The 19,602-nt window shown below is 62.9% G+C and overlaps 8 protein-coding genes across 8 annotated transcripts; 4 read left to right on the top strand and 4 right to left on the bottom strand.

The window, feature by feature from the left end:
* Nucleotides 1-70: 70 nt before the first annotated feature.
* RHTO_06689 (pre-mRNA-splicing factor ATP-dependent RNA helicase DHX16) lies at nucleotides 71-3,950 on the bottom strand (the record flags this gene model as incomplete). The annotated part of the gene is made up of 10 exons (XM_016420348.1): nucleotides 71-186; nucleotides 244-392; nucleotides 451-507; nucleotides 568-692; nucleotides 755-882; nucleotides 942-1,817; nucleotides 1,876-1,978; nucleotides 2,037-2,482; nucleotides 2,545-2,883; nucleotides 2,942-3,950. The coding sequence occupies 10 exons, from the start codon at nucleotides 3,948-3,950 to the stop codon at nucleotides 71-73; spliced, it is 3,348 nt and encodes a 1,115-aa protein (XP_016269228.1).
* A 309-nt stretch (nucleotides 3,951-4,259) lies between these two features.
* Nucleotides 4,260-6,691, top strand: RHTO_06688 (uncharacterized protein; the record flags this gene model as incomplete). Its single annotated transcript, XM_016420347.1, has 3 exons — nucleotides 4,260-4,839; nucleotides 4,901-5,732; nucleotides 5,818-6,691. 3 exons carry the CDS (start codon nucleotides 4,260-4,262, stop codon nucleotides 6,689-6,691), a joined length of 2,286 nt encoding a protein of 761 aa, XP_016269227.1.
* Nucleotides 6,692-6,777: 86 nt separating this feature from the next.
* Nucleotides 6,778-7,768, bottom strand: RHTO_06687 (ubiquinone biosynthesis protein COQ4; the record flags this gene model as incomplete). The annotated part of the gene is made up of 2 exons (XM_016420346.1): nucleotides 6,778-7,430; nucleotides 7,516-7,768. 2 exons carry the CDS (start codon nucleotides 7,766-7,768, stop codon nucleotides 6,778-6,780), a joined length of 906 nt encoding a protein of 301 aa, XP_016269226.1.
* Nucleotides 7,769-7,930: 162 nt separating this feature from the next.
* RHTO_06686 (oxidoreductase-like domain containing protein) lies at nucleotides 7,931-8,791 on the top strand (the record flags this gene model as incomplete). Its single annotated transcript, XM_016420345.1, has 3 exons — nucleotides 7,931-8,303; nucleotides 8,380-8,656; nucleotides 8,740-8,791. 3 exons carry the CDS (start codon nucleotides 7,931-7,933, stop codon nucleotides 8,789-8,791), a joined length of 702 nt encoding a protein of 233 aa, XP_016269225.1.
* A 198-nt stretch (nucleotides 8,792-8,989) lies between these two features.
* RHTO_06685 (proteasome maturation factor UMP1) lies at nucleotides 8,990-9,838 on the bottom strand (the record flags this gene model as incomplete). Its single annotated transcript, XM_016420344.1, has 5 exons — nucleotides 8,990-9,066; nucleotides 9,249-9,369; nucleotides 9,436-9,537; nucleotides 9,612-9,776; nucleotides 9,824-9,838. 5 exons carry the CDS (start codon nucleotides 9,836-9,838, stop codon nucleotides 8,990-8,992), a joined length of 480 nt encoding a protein of 159 aa, XP_016269224.1.
* Nucleotides 9,839-9,969: 131 nt separating this feature from the next.
* On the top strand, nucleotides 9,970-11,711 carry RHTO_06684 (cytosolic Fe-S cluster assembling factor CFD1; the record flags this gene model as incomplete). Its single annotated transcript, XM_016420343.1, has 5 exons — nucleotides 9,970-10,302; nucleotides 10,406-10,453; nucleotides 10,536-10,577; nucleotides 10,659-10,902; nucleotides 11,098-11,711. 5 exons carry the CDS (start codon nucleotides 9,970-9,972, stop codon nucleotides 11,709-11,711), a joined length of 1,281 nt encoding a protein of 426 aa, XP_016269223.1.
* A 964-nt stretch (nucleotides 11,712-12,675) lies between these two features.
* On the top strand, nucleotides 12,676-13,792 carry RHTO_06683 (uncharacterized protein; the record flags this gene model as incomplete). The annotated part of the gene is made up of 5 exons (XM_016420342.1): nucleotides 12,676-12,814; nucleotides 13,052-13,130; nucleotides 13,205-13,246; nucleotides 13,344-13,365; nucleotides 13,727-13,792. The coding sequence occupies 5 exons, from the start codon at nucleotides 12,676-12,678 to the stop codon at nucleotides 13,790-13,792; spliced, it is 348 nt and encodes a 115-aa protein (XP_016269222.1).
* A 733-nt stretch (nucleotides 13,793-14,525) lies between these two features.
* On the bottom strand, nucleotides 14,526-16,905 carry RHTO_06682 (RNA helicase; the record flags this gene model as incomplete). Its single annotated transcript, XM_016420341.1, has 3 exons — nucleotides 14,526-16,476; nucleotides 16,548-16,725; nucleotides 16,782-16,905. 3 exons carry the CDS (start codon nucleotides 16,903-16,905, stop codon nucleotides 14,526-14,528), a joined length of 2,253 nt encoding a protein of 750 aa, XP_016269221.1.
* Between the last annotated feature and the right edge of the window lie 2,697 nt (nucleotides 16,906-19,602).

The raw sequence follows: 19,602 nt of genomic DNA, 5'->3' as shown, positions 1-19,602 counted from the left end.
TGCATGTTGCGCGTATTACAACAAAAGACTGCGTGGTGCGAACCGAGAATAACATGTGCGAGCGAAACCCTCACGCCTGACCCTGCTTGGGGAGCTGCGCAGCGCCCGCTGCCTTGGCGTTGATCTGTCCCTTCTTGGTGCCGCCGAGCGAGTCGAGGTCCGCCGGCTTGAAGTAATGCGGCGCGACTGCGGAAGCGGAAGGCGTGAGTGCAGTCCTGAAGGAGATGTGGGAACGCTGCGCACCTTCGAGCAGCCACTCGGGCTTGATCTCCATGACCTGCCTCGCGTACTCGCGCGAGGTCATGACGAGCTCGAACCAGAGAATGAGCTTGGGCGGCGGCTGGTGCTGGAACATCGACGAGGACGGGTGGATGTTGACGGTTTGGTTTGTTCTGCGCGCGGGATGAGATCAGCGGCGCTGGTTGTGACGAGCAAAGGACGTGCACGCACTTGATGGTTCGGTAAGCTTCACCGCTGCGGTTGAGGCGACCGGTGTTCTGGAAGTAGCTGCGAGCGGGAGGGCTGGTCAACCGACAGCGAGCAAGGCGCGAGTCGAAACGGACGCACCCAGCGCAGATAGCCTTCTGGATCGGGATGATGTCGCTCGAGTTCGGGTTGCCCTCGACGAAGATCTCGACGCGCTCGCACAGCCCGACGAGCTGGTCGCGAATATTGCGGACGCGGGTAAGCGACTGTGGGACGACGGCTCGTGTCAGTCGTAACGTCAATCCTGCGAAACTCGGAAGAGACGCACCTTGATCTGGATAAAGTGCTCGTACGTCCAGGAGATGGAGAAGCCCGAGTCCTGCCACTGCTCCCAGACGTTGAGCAGCATGAAGTGGTCGCCGCCCGGCTTGATGAAATTCTGCCGGGCCGTGTCGGCTGGGAGTGATACAGAATCAGTCGCTGCGAGCGGACGAGAGAAGAGAATCACAGCGCACCTTCGAGCTTCTTCTGCTTCGGCCGGTAGAACAGCGACCCCGACTCGGACAGCATCGAGACGATCGTGAGGACCTCCTCGACGCAGTTGTACTTCTCGCTCGCGAGGATGCTCTTCGAGAGCGCCGGGTCCATCGGGAACTCTGCCATCCTACGGCCCATCTTGGTCAACTCGCCCTTGTCGTTGAAGGCCCCGAGGGCGTAAAGGAAGTCGAGCGCGCGGATGAGCGTGTCGCCGGGTGGAGGGTCGAGGAAGTCGAACCCGATGAGGTCGTTGATGCCGAGACTCTTGAGCATGAGGACGACCATGCCGAGATTGGTGCGCTGAATCTCGGGGACGGTATCCTGCTCGAGCTCGTGCATGAACGCGTGCTTGGTGTACAGCCGGAAGCACTTGCCCGGCCCGACACGTCCAGCACGACCTGCCCGTTGACCTGCCGCGGCGCGAGAACAGGGCGTGACGACGAGCGACTCCATGCCGTTCCGCGGATTGTACGCATTCTGCTTGACGAAGCCCGGGTCGATGACATAGACGACGCCGTCAATCGTGATGGACGTCTCGGCGATGTTGGTTGCGAGGACGACCTTGCGCGCTCCTTCGGGTGTCGGCTCGAAGATCCGGGCTTGCATGTCGGTTGGCAAATTGGCGTAGATCGGGCAAATCATCAACTCCGCCACCTTGTTTCCCAACGCTCGCGCAGTCTCCTCGAGACTCTCCTGCGCTGCTTCAATTTCGTCCTGTCCGGTGAGGAAGACGAGGATGTCGCCTTTTGGCTGCGTGGTGTGGATCTGGAAGACGGTGGTGACGGCCGCGTGGAGGTAGTTGGCTTCGGGCTGAGGAGTGTACAGGATGTCGACGGGATAGCGGCGGCCGGGAACTGCGGGAGGGAGACGTCAGCTCGAGAGGTTGGAGAAGGAAGGGGACCGCCTGCTCACTTCGGAAGACTGGCGCGCCGTCGAAGTAGTCGGAGAATTTGGTCGCGTTGAGCGTTGCGGAGGCGATGAGGAGGCGGAAGTCTGGTCGGAAGCGAGCAATGTCCTGCGGGAGTGAGGAAGTCAGTAACTGCCCGTGCGTAAGGAGCGAAGGAGCTACGCACCTTGACAAGACCCAACAGGATATCGGTACTGAGCGTCCGCTCGTGCGCCTCATCGATGATCATGCACGAGTAGCCAGCCAAGTCGGGCTCGGTGAGGAACTCTCGCAAGAGCATGCCGTCCGTCATGTACTTGATCTTGGTCTTGTCGCTCGTGCAGTCCTCGAACCGGATCGAGTACCCGACTTCTGCGCCGACTCGACATCCGACTTCCTCTGCCACACGCGCAGCAACCGACATGGCTGCGACGCGGCGAGGCTGGGTACAGCCGATCTTCTGCCCGTTCGAGCAGTAGCCCGCCTCGTACAGGTATTGCGGCAGCTGCGTCGTCTTGCCCGACCCGGTCTCGCCTTCGATGACGAGGACTTGATACTGCGAGACGGCCTCGAGGAACTGCTCGCGCCATTGGTAGACGGGCAATGATTTGCGTGTCTCGTCGATAGATTGGGCTGCGGGCCATATGAGGAAGACGTCAGCTGTGTCCGAGTGGAATCAGCGACCGCAGACGCACCTCGTCGCTGCGCTTCGTCGATCTGAGCCTGCAGCGCGGCGTCCTTCGGGTTGATCGTTCCCTCGATCCGGTCCTCCATGTCCAGCGCAAACTGGATCTGCACGCTCTCGTCAAAGACGTAGTCGTACTCGCCGCCGATGTCGACCGTCTCGCGGTCGAGCGCACCAGCTGTGAGTTGCGCCTTGGTGGTCTGCTCCATCTCGTACTGCTCGAGGTCCGTGATGAACTCTTCGGGCTTCTTGCCACCGAACGCTGAACGCGGTTTGACGTCCTGATACCGCGACGTCAAGAGGTCCTGCTTCCGCTTCGAGTCGATCTTGCCCTGCGCCGTGAAGTAGTCTGTAGGCAGTCGTCCGGTCAGCCAGAGTCGCGCAACGCTCGAAACGGCGGCACGCACCGTCGGGCATCTGGTAGTGGTCGTCTCCCTCGTCGATGGCGAGCCGCTCTTCCGCAAGCCGCAGAAGCTCCTTCTTCCGCTCGTACTCGCGCTGCTCCGACTTAGTCAGCTTGACGCCCTTGAAGTCGCGCTCCCAGTCGGCGATCTCGAGCCTGAGGAGGTCGAGTTGTTGCTGTTCGCGCTTGCCGAGGTACGACTGGCGCGAGCGTTCACGGAGCGAGCCCATCTGCCGCTTGACGGCGTCGGGGTCGTCGGCGGCGAGTTTGGCGCGGAGGAGCGACTCGGGGTCCTTCTTGGCTGATCGGTCCTCGACAAGCCGCTTCGTGCGGTCCTTGTCCTTCTCGCGCATCCGAGCGGCGAACGCGTCTCGTTCTGCGAGGTCCGCGAGACGTTCACGCTCCCTCCGCGCGTCCTCGTCCTCCTCTTCCTCGTCTTCATCCAACGCCTGCCCCTCGTCGAGTGCTGCAGACTCGCCTCGTGGTCGACGGGCAGCCTCGCGAGCGTTGCGGTCCTCCTCTCGTCGCCGCTTGATCTCGCGCTCCTCCTCGTCCTCGTCCGCCCAGGCGTCTTCCCGCCCGCCGACGCCCGTCTCGCGCTTCCTGACCTTGTCCCGCGAGCGCTCGCCCTTGTCCCGCTTCTCCCGCTTGGCCGACGAGGAAGACGAACCCTGACCCTGCGCTCCACCTGCCGCCTCTTCGTCGTCGAGCAAGAGGGAAAACTTGGCACCCGCAAGCTGCTTCTTCTCCTTCTCTGCCTTCCTCCGTGCGTCCGCCGCGTTCTGCTCGGCGCGCTTGCTCGTCTTCCTCGGTGCGCGGTCGAACAAGTCGGCCGCGAACCTGCGAGTCTGCGCCGAGTCGGAGAGGCCGTTCTGCGTGAGGGTCTGGACGAGAGCGGAAGCAGATGGGCTCGACTGGGCCAGCGTGATGAAGTAGGCGGTCGTGGTCGAGTCGGATGCGCCGAGGAGGACGAGGAGGTTGTCGGACACCCAGGTCTCGAGCGGGGTGGGCATGGCGGTGGCGCACTCGCAGACGGTGTCTCAGCACAGTCCAACAGCACACAGCGAGTCCCAGCGAGTGCGAGTCGAAGTCAGCGCGTGTGGAGAGCGAGAGAAGTGAGGGAGGGTCAGGCAGCGACACCACCCACAACTGGCTCGAGACTGGCTGAGCGTGCGCTAGCTGGCTAGATACGACCTCATTCCTGACCTACAGCCAACTCCCGCTCGACCCGCTGCAGTTGGCGACCCGTTCCTCCCCCTCGCCCATTCTCATCAGCTGGCGACTCTACAACCCTCGCCAGGCCACGATTAGCGACGCGCAGGATGCCACACGGACGCAGAAGGGCGCCTTCGCTCTCACTCGAAGCGCCGGCGCATCACCACCACTCGCACCACTCGCGCCGGTCCGCCTCTCCCTCTTCGTCCCCTTCTCACTCGCCGGCGGGCTCTTCCGCCGCAACAGCAGCAGACGGGTCGTCCTACCCTTTGTCCGGGTCTGCTTCTTCGTCCGCCTCTTCATCGAAACTCCGCCTCCAAGTCCTCGATGTTTCGTCCTCCGCCGTCGCCCTATCCGTTTTCACACCCAAGACCGCCTCGTCCTCGTCTCCTTCGCGGCGGAAACCTCCATCCATCTCGATACAGCTCGATCGGCGACCGTGGCCGCATGTTGCGCATGCTGGTACAGGGACGAGCGCGAATGGAGTCGTGCAGTCGACGGGCGCGGCGGGCGATGACGAAGCGGCCGGTGGAGCAGAGACGACGGTGATTGTGTATGGGCTCGATCCGGCGAGGGAATACGAGATCAGCTTGGAGGTCGTCGAGGGAAGCGACGAGGATTCTGCTCCGGGGTCAGGTGTTGGCTCGGCGGGTGCGACTGTCGAGATTGAGACGGTGGGGACCGAAGGTGCGTTCGCTCATTCAGCGTGGCCGTATTGTCTTCGAGAGTTAATCGCCCTCGCTTGCAGGAATCTCATCTCGCCGCCCTTCGCTCGACATGTCCTCTTCCGCCCTGCCATCGAGCTCGAGCACGCTCGCCCCCGGTGTTGCAGATCACGACTCGCCCTACCACCCCGACGACCCCTCCGCGAACCTGCCGGACGGCCCTCCGCCACCTTACTCTCCCTCCGCAATGCCTCTCCCAGCTACTTCCGCCGATTCTCTCGCTCCTTCCGCCACTTCTTCCTCCACTCCCGCCGACGACGCCTCCCGAACACCTTCCACCGTCTCTGGCTCGGTGATCGACGAGCCCTCCCTCCGCGCCGCGCTCAAAACCCTCCGGGCCTCGTCCCGCCGCACCGAAGCAGCCCTCACTTCGTCCCTCTCCGCTCTGCGAAAAGCAGTCGACAAAGCCTCTAAGGAGGACCAGCGCGCACGAACGCGGATCCAGAGTCTTGAGGAGGCGATCCGCAAGGCGGAGGAGGGCGCGAGGAGGATGAGGGAGGAGGAGAGGGAGGATGTGGAGAGACGGGTTGGGGAGGTCGAAGATGAGGAAAGGAGGGTCAGGGAAGAGCTGGAGGAGTGGAGGGAAGGGAAGAGGGAAGTTACGAGTTTGCCGGCCACGGCGGCAAAGGAGCTTGCGACGGGCGGGGATGACCAGTCTTCGCCGGCGAACGAGGATGCGCCAGCTTCTCAGCCTCAGCAGCAACAGTCGACGACCAACCTTGCCGACCTGGCGCGCGAGCTGGATGCGCTCAACAAGGCCATTGAGGCCACGGAGCGCGAGAGGGAGGAGAAGGCGCACGAGGTCGTCAAGGGCATCGAGCGGGAAATGCAGCTCGTCGAGGGCGAGCTGATCCAGTGCGTTCTCTCAACCTCTCGCTTGCTCTGAGTGCCGTCGCTCTCGTGGGGACCCTCGTACTTACGGTCTTTTCCCATTCCGCAGACTCGACCGCGAGGAGGCCCACCGCTACCACCTTGCCGCACGCTACGGTGCCCCAGCAACCGCCATCGATCCCGCAACAGGTGCCGTCATCCCGCTCCACGCCGTTCCCGTCGTCCCCGTCGTTCCGGTTCCTCCCGCCGGTGCAGGCTCATCAGGAGCGAGTGGTGGCGGGTTCGGCGGTTTCTGGAGGGGACGACGAGCGGGCGCGGCGGCAAATGCAGCGGCGGCGAATCAAGCGCCGGGTGGAGCATCGTCAGGTGCAGGCGGCCAGTTCGGTCGCTTCTTCCGACGTGGTGGGAGCGGGAGCAACGCGGCGAATGCGCCGACTACGCCTTCGCCGGGCAGTACGGCCGTCTCGTCGCCTGGCTCGTCCTCCTCCATCAACGTCACAACACTTCCCTCTTCATCCTCCTCTTCCGACCTCTCGCTCATCCCGCCTCAAATCGGCCTGTCCTCCGCCCCCGCTGCTCCGCCCTCTGACCGCGCGCTCGCACAGCAACAATTCGCCCAAGCGCACCAAGCACAGGCATTGTGGGCGCATGCGCAGGCTCAAGCGGGACGGTCGTACGCTTCTTCGAGCGGGGGATACGGGAGTGCAGTGCGCGGCGGAGGAAGGAGCAGGGCGGGCTCGTTGACGCAGCCTGCACAGCCGTATCACGGGTCGAGTCCGCTTGCGACACCGAGTGCGAGTCCGACCACGGCGCATCGGGCGACGACGCCGGCGCTTGCGACGGGCGGCAGCGGCGAAGGCGACGAGGCAGCGGGTGTCAAGGTGTCTGGTGGGGCGGGTGCGAGCTGGAGTCAGGTGGTAGGAGGTGCGGTGAAGGGTGAGGGCGGGGAAGCGAGTGAGGCGGACGCAGCGAAGGCAGAGTAGAGTAAGGCATCCTCGGCGCTTTGCAACAGACACTTCAGCAGCGACTCTCCGGTCCACTTGCACGGTCTTGCACGCGCTCCGCATCGTTACACGGCGTGCGCCGCCGCCGCCTCACGCTCAGCCTGCAATCTCCGCCCTTCCTCGCGCCACTTCTTGAAGCCGACCGGCGGCCTCTCGACGCCATACCGCGCTCTCAGCTCCTCGATCGGCGTCTCCCACTCCTTCTCCCAATACACGCTGATCAGGCAATCCGCCTTCCCTCCCGCCCGAAGCGCCCAAGTCCCGTACGTCTTCCACAGCCTGTCCCGCTCGCTCTTCTCCATCCTCAGCGGCCCAAACATGCCCGACAGCGCTGCGACTGGCAGCCCAAAGTTGGCCAGCTCGAACCACTTGACGACGAGTTCGGCGGGCAAGCTGACTCCGAAACCGAGGAGGACGTGGTAAAAATCGTGCGACTCGCGGTAGCGCTGCATGACGTAGGCGAGGTCCGGGTCGGGGATGTAGCGCACTGGGTCGCGTGTGTCGGGCGTGACACGGTTGCGGGTGAGCCAGTCGGAGTAGGCGCGGCCGAAAGTGCCAGGAGGGAGTGAGGCGAGTTCCGGAAGCGAAATCGAGGTGGAGGTGATGCGTGGTCGGTCGCGTAGGATGGCACGGCCTGAGGGAGACTTGCGCATGGCGTTGTGTAGCCGTCGCAGGGAGGCTGTCGGTGCAGAGGTCTCGGAGAGGACGGCAATCATGTCTGCGCGCAATCGCGAACCAATATCAGCTTCTGGATGACTCCTGAGAATGCCAGAAAGCCGAAGGACGCCCGCGAGCGCACGCACCGTGACGATGAGTATCCACCAAACCCATGACGGCACTCCCAAGCACCAGCAACCCCCTCTCGAACCTCCCAATCTCGACCTGGCCATGGTACGTCTCGCCTTCTCGATGCGGCAGCTCGTCTTGCGTCTTTGGTCGTGGCGCAGAGGAGGTTGTTGCGTGTGTTCGGACCCAGAGTGATGAGGATTGGCGAGGGGTGAGGCGGGGGAGTGTAGGGCGCAGGAGCGCGGCTGGGCGGGCGCAAGTGCAAGCCATACTGTCTAAAACAACACCGGCAGCGTCTCTGGCGCCGTACGAGCGAGTGAGCGTGAACAGACGTCTCCCAACCTTCACCCGACCTCTCTCTCCCTCTTGCCATCCGCTTGCTTCCGCTCAATCGCCTCTGAAAGGCTAGATGTCACGACGACCCTCGCGACAATGACTTCACGAGCGACCTACCTCCGTCTCTCGCCCCTCACGAACCGCTGGACGCGCACAACCCGTCCCTTCAACCTCTCCAAACACGCTCGTCCCCTCCCCGCGCCTCCTGCTCGCACGAAAGGGGTGAAGGAACCGTTTGAGACGTTGGTGGCGGATTTGACGCCTGTGCCGGGGGTGCAGGTGCCGCGGCTGGAAGCGGGTGCGAGGGAGGGGGTGCCGAGAGCTGGGATGGCGGTCGAGGGGGATGGTCAGGCGATGCCTGTCGGAGCTGGAGAGGGAGAGAAGGTGAAGGCGGAGCAGAGCACGACGAAGGGCAAGGCGTGGATGGGCGTCGAGATCCCTCTCAAGCCAGCGGCACCGGAGGAAGGCGGTGAGTTCGCTCTTTTCTCTTCTTGCCTGTCTTTTCCAAAGGCTGACAGGCTGGATATAACCGGCGCATCTCGCAGAATGCTGCATGTCAGGCTGCGCCGTCTGCGTCTACGACCTCTACCTCTCCGACCTCGAACACTTCCAACTCTCCCTCGCCTCGGCCCGCAAAGCAATCATGGCTCGTCTCGATGCGCTTCCTCCACACGAGAAGGAGCAGAAGATGAAGGAGTGGCCGGACGAGTTGGGTGATAAGCCGGGAGAAGGGGTGGTTGGGAAGGAGGGAGGTGTGGATGCAAAGAAGGAAGCGGAGAAGGAGCTGGAGAGGGAGCGCAAGACGCTCGATCCGACTGTCAGGTGCGTGGTGCGATTCGCTGAAGTCGGTTGTTCGCCAGTCGGGGCGAGCGGGACTGACTGCATGGGTCTCTTGTCCTGCGCAGGGCCTTCCTCGAGATGGAGGCGCGCGTCAAAGCCAAGGGCAAGGACCGATGACTTCGCTTGTAGCCTCAACGCTCCTCTCGCCATCTCGCCTTCATTCGCACTCTCGCTCGATCGACTCGCCTCGTCTCACTCGACCGACCACGCGCACGAAGAGACAGTGATGTTACAAGCAGACAACGCCCTCCTCCAGCGTACACAAACTCCCGCTCACTGCTGCTGCTCCCTCGACGACAGACGAGACGAGCGGGATCAGACGAGGTTCATCCGCCGCTCCATCATCTGGTGGAAGTTGCCGGTTACGGCGGTAGAGGATGATTGGGCGCGGTCTGTAGACGTGAGTGGGGTGGATTGTCGAAGGCAGGAGCGAGAGCGGCGGTCGAGGAGGAGGGGTAGAAGGAGGATTGAGGAGGGTCAGCTATTCCCGCATCTTATCGCATCCCTGCATTCGTAACCCGCATCCGCAGCCTCACAGCATCTCCCACACGCGCATAGAGAGGAGGGGACGCACCGATGAGGACGTCTTCGGGCGTGATCTCCTCGTCGCGACCCATGAGGACGTCGAGATGCACGTTCCCGCCGGGCTTGGTGAATCCCATCCCTGGCAGCCCGAGACTCAGCGGTGTCGGTGCCTGCACATTCGCGCAAGATCAGCTCCAGAAGAAGGGAGAGCGAGTGGAAGGTGAAGACGAGCGTACGGACGAGACGAGCTGGCGTTCCATCTGTAGCCGGACGGGAGCGTGCAGGCCGTACATGTTGCGTTCGAGTGTCATCTGCAGCGTCTCCCTCGTCGCATCCCACTGCATACCCACCAGTATTCGCTTCATCAGTTCCAGCGAGGGGGGTTACGCGGCGAAGGGGGGAGGGAACGCACGCTCTTGAGGCGGTTCTCGAGCGGGTGCTTCTCTGCTACGTCGACTGCGACGCTCCTCAGTCCGTGTGCGAGCGTGTCGTGCAGCCCTTGCGACGTTGCGCTCGTCGCGAGCGAGACGTGCGAGTGCGTCGGCTGCGACGGCGGGACGAGCGCGAGCGAGGGTTCCTGTGCGTTGCGAGTGTCAGTACACGTTCTGCGAGTAGTCTGGACACTGTCCTGCCCACCATTTGCGCTGTGTGAGGGTGTGCGGCGAGATGACGGAGCCAACCCTCCTCGCTGAGTAACTCTCGCTCTTGCACTCGCACTCACTCGCTCAGACTGGCTCACTGACACGCCAGACCGCACTCAAGACTCGAGCATGTCCACGCCACAAGAAGCGCGCCTGCTCCGGCGCCTCTCGCACATCTCCCACATCCTCCTCGTCCTCTCCGGCAAAGGCGGCGTCGGCAAGTCCTCCGTCTCGGTCCAACTGGCCCTCTCGCTCCTCGCGTCCGACCCGTCCCTCCGCATCGGTTTGCTGGATATCGATTTGACGGGTCCGAGTTTGCCACGGATGCTGGGCATGGAGGGCAGGGATGTGCTGGCGAGTGAGGACGGGTGGGTGCCGGTGTATGTCGATGCGAGGACGGCGGTGCAGAAAGCCAGGGAGCAGGGGATCTTGCCCGCGGAGGAAGCGGGCGCGAATGGAAAGGTGCGTGAGCGCTCTTTCTCCTCCGTCTCGCTTGTCCCTGCGTCGCTCGTCTCACGGTGCTCGGGTCCCGGGCGTGGTGATTGACGAGAAAGTATCCGCACAGGACACAATGGCAGGACCTTCGACTTCTACGACAACCTTCACAGATCAGGTGCGTTCCCTCGCCCCTCCTGCGCGACCCTTGCCCTTTCGCTATGTTCTGTGGCTGACTCGCTCCGTTGTTCTTCTGTCAGCCCTCTACGCCCTCCTCTAACTCGCTCGCACCAGCCGACGAGGTCAGCGACGCTCACTCCGTTCTTTCTGCCAGACACCTCCGCTGACATCCTCCCCGCCGACCTCACACCTCGCTCCTGCAGCCCTCCTCCGCCTCCGCCTCGACCTCCACTTCCACCACCTCCTCCGCCACCTCCTCCTCCTCCGCCGGCACGCGCACCCTCTCCTCCCCCGGCCTGCTAGCCTGCATCTCAATCGGCTTCCTCCTCCGCTCCTCACGCGAATCAGTCGTCTGGCGCGGCCCGAAAAAGGACGCGATGGTGAGACAGTTTTTGGGAGAGGTCGTTTGGGGAGAGTTGGATTGGTTAGTGGTGGATACGCCGCCTGGTGAGTGAGCCGCGCTCGGCTGTTTTTCTATTTTCTGGAGTGTCTGGTACGGGTGGTGGTGTGAGCGGTGTGCGGCGTGCGATGTGCCCACGATGGCATCAACGCGGAGGATGCGAGTTGCACGGCAGACGGAGCGGAGACTGCGGCAGGAAGCAAGCAACGGAACCTCGAATTGACTCCCGCTCTCTCGCGCAGGCACCTCGGACGAGCACATCTCGCTCCTCGAGTCCCTCCGGCCGCTCCTCGCCCCGCAACAACCCAACGCCCTCCCTCTCCCCACCCTCTCCTCCGTGCTCGTCTCGACTCCACAAGCCCTGTCCCTCCTCGACGTCAGCAAAGAGCTCTCCTTCGTCCGACGCACCCACCTCCCCCTCCTCGGGCTGATCGAAAACATGTCAGGCTACGTCTGTCCACACTGCGGCGACGTCGTAGGCGTGTTTGGACAAGGCGGGGGAGAGGATTTCTGTCGGCGGGAAGAGGAGAAACGGGAGAGGGGAGAGGTTGAGCAGGGGTGTAGGTTCTTGGGGAGGGTGCCGATCGATAGGGAGTTGGTGGGGTTGTTGGACGACGTGGCGGCTCATGGGGCACCTACGGTTGGCGACGGATCTCGAGGGGAAGGGGGAGAAGGAGGCGAGGGGAGGAAGAGCCTGGTGGAGCGGTACCAGGCGATCCCGTCGTTCCCTGTCGTGCGTGCGATCGCCGACACGGTGCGTGGGCTGGTGGACGAGCAGGTCGAGCGCGAGCGGGCGCAGGGGAAGAGACTCGTCGCCGTCGAGCGCGCGTCGAGTTCCGCTTCGTCTCGGGCGTAACTTGGTTGTCGCTGTGTTGCAATGTTGCTCGAGATGGCAACTGTTGTCGTCGTGGTCGAGACTGAGTCTGCGAGCGAGTCTGGTGACCTGGTTCCCCCCACCTCGAAGCCTCAAAGTGCTCCTCGTCCCCGCTCTCTCTCTTCTCCTCTTCCCTTTAACCCATTCTAAACGACCACAGCGTCAGTCTATTCTCACCCTTCCACTCCCACACCGCACTCACCCCTCTCACTCTCGCAGACACCCACACTCTCCTCTTCCCCACATCCCATCACCTTCACCTCGTAGCGATGCAGCCCCTCGAGCAAGTCACCTCAAACGACTCGGTCGCGTCCGTCGAGCTCGGAGACTACATCTTCTGCGCCCAGCACGGAATGGAGAGGTGCGAGGCGTGCAAGGCCGATTTCCGTGAGTCCCGCGCTTCCCTTCCCGCTTCACTCCGTCTGCATGCAGTTTGCGGGGGTTTTCTCGCCGGTGGAGTGGACATGGGAGACGCCAGGAGACACGACCGAGCCTGGAGAAGCAGCGGCGGACCTTCAGAGGCAGACACGCACCTTTCTCCTCCTCGCACCCCTTCGCCGTCTCCGCATCCTCGGCATCGACGGCGGGAGCCTTGAGCGGCTCAGTACGCCTTGCAAACGTCGTTCTTCGACGCATTATGTCCTGGCCGGCGGCGGAGGACGCGCTGGACCCCCTCGAAGTCGACGGGAGGGTTGGAGGCTTCGTCGTCGTCGCTGCCTGCCTCGGCATCGTCGACTTGCGTCTCTAGAGGCTCTGTGCCGCCTCCTTCAACGCCTGCGGATGGTTCTTCTCGCCTGGCGCTGGCCGTACACGGTCTCACCTGCCTCTTCGGCGAGAACGCCTCGTCGGCCTTTTCCGCCTCGGCGTCGTCGGCTCGACTAGTCTCTCTGCACATCCTCACAACGCCCACGCTTGACAGCTGTCTGAACCGTCCTTCGCGCGAGGGATGAATCGTCTGCGCGGATCCCGCGCTCAAACAACCTACCAGCTCGTCGTCGAAGAGCCCAACGCTGACCCTCGTTTGCCTCCCCTCCCCCCATCCACTATCCTACTCATCGGCGCAGGCGAGGACAACTCGTTCACCGGTGTGTCTCGTTTCCTCCTTCCTTCGTGCGCGCCGTGCGCCGTCTCCCTCCCAACCCCTTCCCTGCATTCCCCGACTCGCCGCTCTCCGCCTCTCTCGCCCGACACACCACCACGACTCGCTAGCTCCCCTCAGCCTTGAGCTCGTTTCCGCCACGCCTCTCCTCTCCTTACAACCGCGCGCTCACCCTTCTCCCTCTCCCCCTCCTCCCTTCTTCCCGCCACTCCCGCCCGCCCAGCCGGCTGCGACCCTGAGCCCTTCCGCATGCCAATCGAAGCCGAATACTCGATGAACAAAGACGGAGAGCCGCAGTGCAAGTGCGTCTCCTACCTCCTCCTTCCCTTCCTCTTCTCTACCGGAGCGGGAGCTGATGAGGGTGTGGCGCGAGCAGGAAACACAAGAAGGCTAATTGCGGGTCGTGCTTTACGTTCAAGTGCGTTCGCGCTCCTCTGCTTCCCTTTCCTTTCCACCTCTTTTCCCTCCGCAGGGGCGAAGCTGATGGGATCTCCATGGGGTTGATGAACGTGCAGGAAGCAAATCTTGAAGCTTACCGTGCGTACTCGCACCGTTCTCCCTCTCTGGCGGCGAAGACGAAGGCGTGCAGAGATAGGACCTTCCCAAACTCGTCTTTGACGAGACTGCTCTCCCACTTCTCATCCTGCATCCGCTCCTTCGCCTCACAAAACTCTCCCGCTTCTCCTCTACAATCCACGAGGACCGCCGAGCTCTCCCTCTCTCTCTCTCGCCAAAGTCGCCCCTTCGCTCCCCTTTGCGCCCTCTCTCACCGCTCTCTGTACTCTTCCCGTCTCGCAAGCAGCTTCCTCACACAACCCACTGCAGATGCGCTGACCCTCTCCTTTCCTCCCCCTGCACCTTCCCCCCTCCTCCATCATGCCACCGCGCGGGCGAACAGAAAGAAGGCCAGAAGCGCGCCAAGACGGACGCGAGGAACAACCCCGTCTCAAACTTGCTCGTCTGAGAACTCCCAGCTACAGCTCGTGGCCGGAGGAAGGGAGGGGAGGAGGGGTGAGTTTGCGTTTCCTTTCCTTGCGTTCTCCTCGCGCGACGCGACTGCGGGAGAGCGAAGGATGGCATGTGAGGGCAAAAAAACGAGCTGACCCGTCCACCGCTCACTACTACGCAGGTCCTTCCCAACCTTCCGCCTTCCGTCATCCGGCTCTTCTCCTGCTTTCTCCATTCCATTCCGTTGCGTTCTCGCTCCCGTCGTCCGTTCCATATCTCCCCTCCTGTGTCTCCAGTCTGTAGCGAACTCCGAAACTCGAAACTCGAAATAACAAGCAGTGCCCTCTTCTCCTCTCGCCGGCGGTCGCAAGGAGAGGACGACGAAAAGAGTTTTACTTGCATGCAAATTTCGAAAGCCAGCGCGTGGGGGCTACTAGTGCGTTACACACAACGGGTTGGAGAAGACACACACACGAGAGTGAGCGAGGGGAGTGTACAGAACCGAGACCGAGACCGAGTGAGAGGATGCTGTGCTGCGTGCTAGAACCGGGAGATGGTACAGTCGATGCGAAGGGAAGGGAAAGGCGAGGCGGGAGTGGCGATTGAGTCGGGAGAGAGGGATATCATCGTCTATGAGGGAGGGGTCATCGGATGAAGGCGAGGGCGAGAGGCGAGGGAGGGGGAAAAGGCGGGAGTCTATGGACGTGAGGGACGTGAGAGGAAGGAGAGTTGCCGGGCGAGCGGGTGGCCTAGTAGCGGCTGCGCGACGGCTTGACGACCTTTCCGCGGCCCTCCCAGTGCGCGCCGCCGCCGCTGCGGCCCGACACGCGCCGAGGGGTGCGGTCGAACGAGGGTCCGCCGCCGTACCGGTCGTTCGGCTTGTACCCGCCGCCGTACCCTCCGCTGCTGAACCCGCCGCCAAAGCTGCCCTCGTCGCGGTCGCGGTCGGACGTGCCGCGGTAGCCAAAGTCGAGTGCGCGGCGGGTGCGGTTCTTGGTCTTGCCGCTCGACATGCCGACCTTTTGCAGGAACGCGCTCGAGACGTGCGGCTCCTCCTCGGCGCCGAGCGCCTCGACGGCCCAGTTCTTGAGGCCCTGGAGGACGACGTCCTTGGTGCAGCGGAGCTCGTGCGCCTTGTTGATGTAGTAGCCGCACAGGGTCGCAAACACCTCGCGGATGTCGTACGAGTCGAGCGTCGGGAGGACGTTGGTCTTGAGCGACTCGCTGAGCGAGTTGAGGCGCGGCGAGAGCTGGGCGGGGATGGTCGGCACGCGGCCGTACGACTGGTCGCGCGAGCCGTAGCGGCCGACCGAGCGCCTCTGGGGGGCGGCGGCGGCGGGCGGCGCGGCAAACTCGGCGGGGTTGGCGTCCCAGTCGGCGGCGAGCTGCTCGAGCTCGCGCTTGAGCTGGCCGACCGTGTTCTCCTTGAGCGGGATGTCCTTGAGCTGCCACGAGAGGAAGCCGGCCTCCCACGGCAGGAGGACGAGGTCGCCGCGTCCTTGTTTGCCGGCGCGACCGGTGCGGCCGACGCGGTGGATGTAGAGGTCGCGGGTGCCGGGGACGCCGACCTGGATGACGCGGGTGACGTTCGGGTAGTCGACGCCGCGCGCCGAGACGTCGGACGTGACGAGGATCGAGTAGCCCGTCTTGGCCGAGCGGAACTGGTCCGACGCGCGCGTGCGCTGGTTCTGGTCCTTCTTCGAGTGGATCTCGACAATGTTGGTGTCGCGTCCCCACGGCAGGTGCGGCTTCATCGCGACGAGGAGCTGGGCAAAGAGCTGCGTCATGCGCGTCGTCGGGAGGAAGACGACGGCCTTGCCGCCGCCGGTGCCGCCGTTCTCGGCCGCGGTGCGGGCGTGGAGGAGCTGGTCGTGGGCGAGGAGGCGGAAGACGTGCTCGAGCTGGTGCTCGGCGGTCGGGAGGGTCGTGTAGAACTGCGGGATGTGGAGGTGGGTGTCGACCTCGTCGGCGGGTACGGTGTCGATGTACTCGTGGTCGCGCTTGAGCGACTTGCGGGCGATCTGGCGGATGTTGCTCGAGACGGTGGCGGAGAAGAGGAAGGTCTGGCGCTGCTCGACGGGCGGGAGCATCTTGGAGATCGTGTTGATGTCGTCGGCGAAGCCCATGTCGAGGAGCGTGTCGGCCTCGTCGAGGATGAGGAGGCGCGCGGTCGAGACGGGCCTGCCGATGGAGCCCTCGGACTGGAGGAGGTCGACGCAGCGGCCGGGCGTCGCGACGACGATGTCGTTGCTCGGTGCGCGGCGCCAGTCACGGATCTGCTGGCCCTTGGACGCGCCACCGACGAGGAGGCGGACGCCGAACTGCGGGAGGTGGGTCGTCAAGGCCATGGCCTCGTTGGCGATCTGGGTCGCGAGCTCGCGAGTCGGCGAGATGATGAGGGCGCCGACGGTCGAGCCCGCGAAGCCGGCGAGGGCGCGGCGGACGTCCTGCGGGGACGCGCCTTCGTTGTCCTTCTTGTACTGCTCGACAAAGTCCTCGAGCTGCTTGAGGCGGCCCTCGAGTGCGGGGACGAGGAAGGCGAGGGTCTTGCCGGTTCCCGTCTTTGCGCGGACGAGGAGGTCCTGGGCGTGGCGGACCTCGTCGGGGAGGTCGTTGTCTACCGAGGGGCTCGCTGCGAGGCGAGGCAGGCGGGCCATGACCTCGGCCTGGACGTCGGTCATTGTCGCATACTGGAACGGCCTGCGAGAGCGAGCGAGCGAGAGAGAGGGTCAGCTTTCGCCGCTGCGAGCGGCTTCCAAGCGGCTACGCACTTCTGGGTGATGGCGCGGAAGACGGGAGCGTGGAATGAGCCCTGGATGGACGCGTAGGTCTTGGGGACGGGCGCCTTGGTCTCCTGCTCCTGCTCGGCGGATTCGACCGGTTCCGCCTCGGCCTCTGCGGCGACGGTCGACTGCAGCCGTGCGCCGAGGGTGTGGAGAGACGGTGTGGCTGTGGACGGGCGTGGTCAGCTAGCGTTTCTCATCGTGGCGTGTGAGTGAGCTGACCTCGGAGAGCAGCCGTCTGTGGCCGTGCGGCGATGGCGAGTGCGGCGGGCTGGGCGATGCGTGCAGCCGGTGCGAGCGCTGGTCGTGCGAGTGTCCGCAGCGAAGCCCTTGCGAAGCGGAACATGGCTGTCCCCGTGTGCGAGCTGAGAGAGTGAGCGCAGGCGGCGACAGCTTCGGATCGCGGAACTCGTCCCAGCGCACCAAGCTCATCACCACACCCACCTCGCTCTCACGTGGTGGGTGTGCTGCTGCTTACGTGGGCTGCTAGGATCCCGCCAAAACACCCGCCAGCCTCGCACCGTCACGCTCACCCGCTCTTGTCGCTTCATCACCTCGATTCGCTTCGAATGCCTTTACGCCTCCAGGGTCACCTCATGCGGCCTCGACATGCTTACTAGGCGTGGACTGCACTCTCTGCAACCCCTGCGACCCCGGCACGCCCGCTCCGCTGTCCTCCGCCAACCTCCCACATCACCTCGATGCACTCGCGCCTCTCTCGCTCCTCGCACAGCTCGCAGGAGAGACTAGGCGGCGTAAGGCGAAGATCGTGACTGTCTCAAGGCTCGGATTGCTGCAGAGGAGCGGGATAGGCGGCCGGGGGATCCACTCAGCTCCGGACGTGCGCGGGTCCAATCTGCTTCCTCTGAGTGCAGGCTGGCACTCAGTAACGACTGGATGGCCACTGCGGCGGTACTCGCATGTTTTCGACGGCTTGAGGTCTCACTCGTACCGATGGCTGTCGCTCCTACACTTGCCAGCTCAGCTTCATCCATCTCCTTGATCCGCTCGCTTCGGCTGCTGCTAAGCGCTACTTCCGAGCAGATAGAACTTGACTGCTTGAGTGCTGCTCTGCTAATGCTGGTGGAGAGGCTAACAGCCCTTAGCGCTGCGCCCGGACAGACGGACTATCCGCGGCGAAGTCGCTGGCTGTCTCTCTTTCTCTCTCTCGGATTGCCAGCGAGCGCTGCCTAGTGCAAACCCCGCTGCAGAGGCTACAGCTGTCCCTGCTACAGCGCAGGGAAGTCCACTCCAATTGCAGCCGGTCTTAGGCCCGGGAATCTCGCTTCTGAAGACCAGAGAGAGGCAGGCGGATGTAAGGCTTGCGCCTCACTCGCGGAAGTTGGCAGTGCGGAGCGGAGTGGAGCGGTTAGCAGCGGAGAAGCGGGTTACGGGGGATCGAGGTGTTGACGGATGGAGATCGGAGACGGCTTTCACGCGCGCGCACCTCTCTTGTTCTCCCCTTCACGCTCTTGCTGATAGGTAGAAACCAGCAATCACACCGGGTCCTCTTCTATTGCCCGAGCAGTGAGGCGTCGTCAGCGTCGCCTTTCAGCGGAGAGAGTGAGGAGAAAGTGCTGTCTTTGTTGACCACGAGGAGACGGAGGACATCTTTCGCCGGCTGCTTGTGGCTCAGGCAGATCACTCACACGCATTGCCAGCAAGACTGTGGACGGCTCGAGACCCGCGGCCGCCACCTCGAGGCAAGTTGAGGTTGGCGGCGGATTCTAAGTGCAAAGGTTGGAGGAAAGGCTATCTAGCGGCCAGATGCCCGAGCGGTTAAGGGGATAGACTCGAATCTACACGACTTCGCCATCTATTAGGCTTTGCCTGCGCAGGTTCAAGTCCTGCTCTGGTCGGATACATCTTTTGCCACTGCTGAAGCCAAGCGTGCTCTTCTTTTTTCTTACTTGCCCTGGTTGCAGCGGTCGATGGAGGCAGGGGCAGACAGATTATACAGTTTGCAGCTGCCTGTGCTTTCTCAAGGACCGATAAGTGTTGGAAGGAAGGGAGAGGAGAGGGGGACTAGGAAAGCTTGAGCTGTGATCTCGACGCGCTGGCACTGGGGTTTGTATGGGGTATAGCGCCAGCTTCCAGAAGACTGGCAGCAGAAAGTACCAGGCTGCGGAGCCAAGAGGGGTGTGTGAAACAATGTTGAGTTGACTGGCTCACGTGTATTGTGGTACATACTCTGGTGAAGTAACATTGTTGTTGCAACAAACAATCTGTTCTTGCACTTTGAGCTCCTGCACCTGCAGAGAGGTAGAGTCAGTCCACTCCTTTAGTATCTTCTACTGCTCTCCACACTTTTGAAGTTTGGCCGGCAGGTCAACCCATTACTACATCCAGAGAGTCCAGACGCTGTTCCATGAGGTGAACAGTGTGTAAGGCTCACATCTCAGTTAGGGACACTGGCGGTGCAGAGCAGTCAGCAGTGTGAGCAGGGGAGGAACGGAGTTTGGGGCCATTGAGGAGTGGATAGATCGGAAATGACTTTCACGCACATGCCCTCTCTTGTTCTTCCCCTCCTCACTCTGCCTGTGAGGAAGCAGCAGCAACATACGTGCTTCCTCTTCTATCGCCTGAGCAGTGAGACTTCGACATTGACACCTTTCACAGTGGAGTGTCTGACAACATGCATGCCACAGGTCCTTGTTTCACACCATTTACAGGTACCTTGCAGCTCCGGAAGACGCTTGCAAGAAGATTGGAACAAGAGCAGTGGGCGAGTGAGCAAGCGACTTGGTATGTACCTCCCTCTGACCACTCTTGGGTGCGGTCTGTGGTCCCTGCTATGAGGGAGCTGGCCGCCGTTAAGCACATGAGCTAGATATGAGGTGGATAGTCGTGAAGGAGAGGGACACAGAGAGAGAGAAGAAGAGGGCTGTGGAGCCATTGCAAGCAATGTGAAGCAGCAGAGCGGACTCCGAGGGTCTGACGAGTTGGCAGACAGAGAGACGGTCTCACTCACAGTCTTGCAGACTCAGACAAGCCTTCCTTCATCCTATGCATGCTCCTACAGAACAGTGAGCTCATCCCTATA

Source organism: Rhodotorula toruloides (genome assembly GCF_000320785.1).
Source record: "Rhodotorula toruloides NP11 unplaced genomic scaffold Scaffold48, whole genome shotgun sequence".
In the NCBI taxonomy this organism is placed as follows: Eukaryota; Fungi; Basidiomycota; class Microbotryomycetes; order Sporidiobolales; family Sporidiobolaceae; genus Rhodotorula; species Rhodotorula toruloides.
The sequence above is the reverse complement of the archived record's forward strand: the minus strand, read 5'-3'. Positions and strand labels throughout refer to the sequence as shown.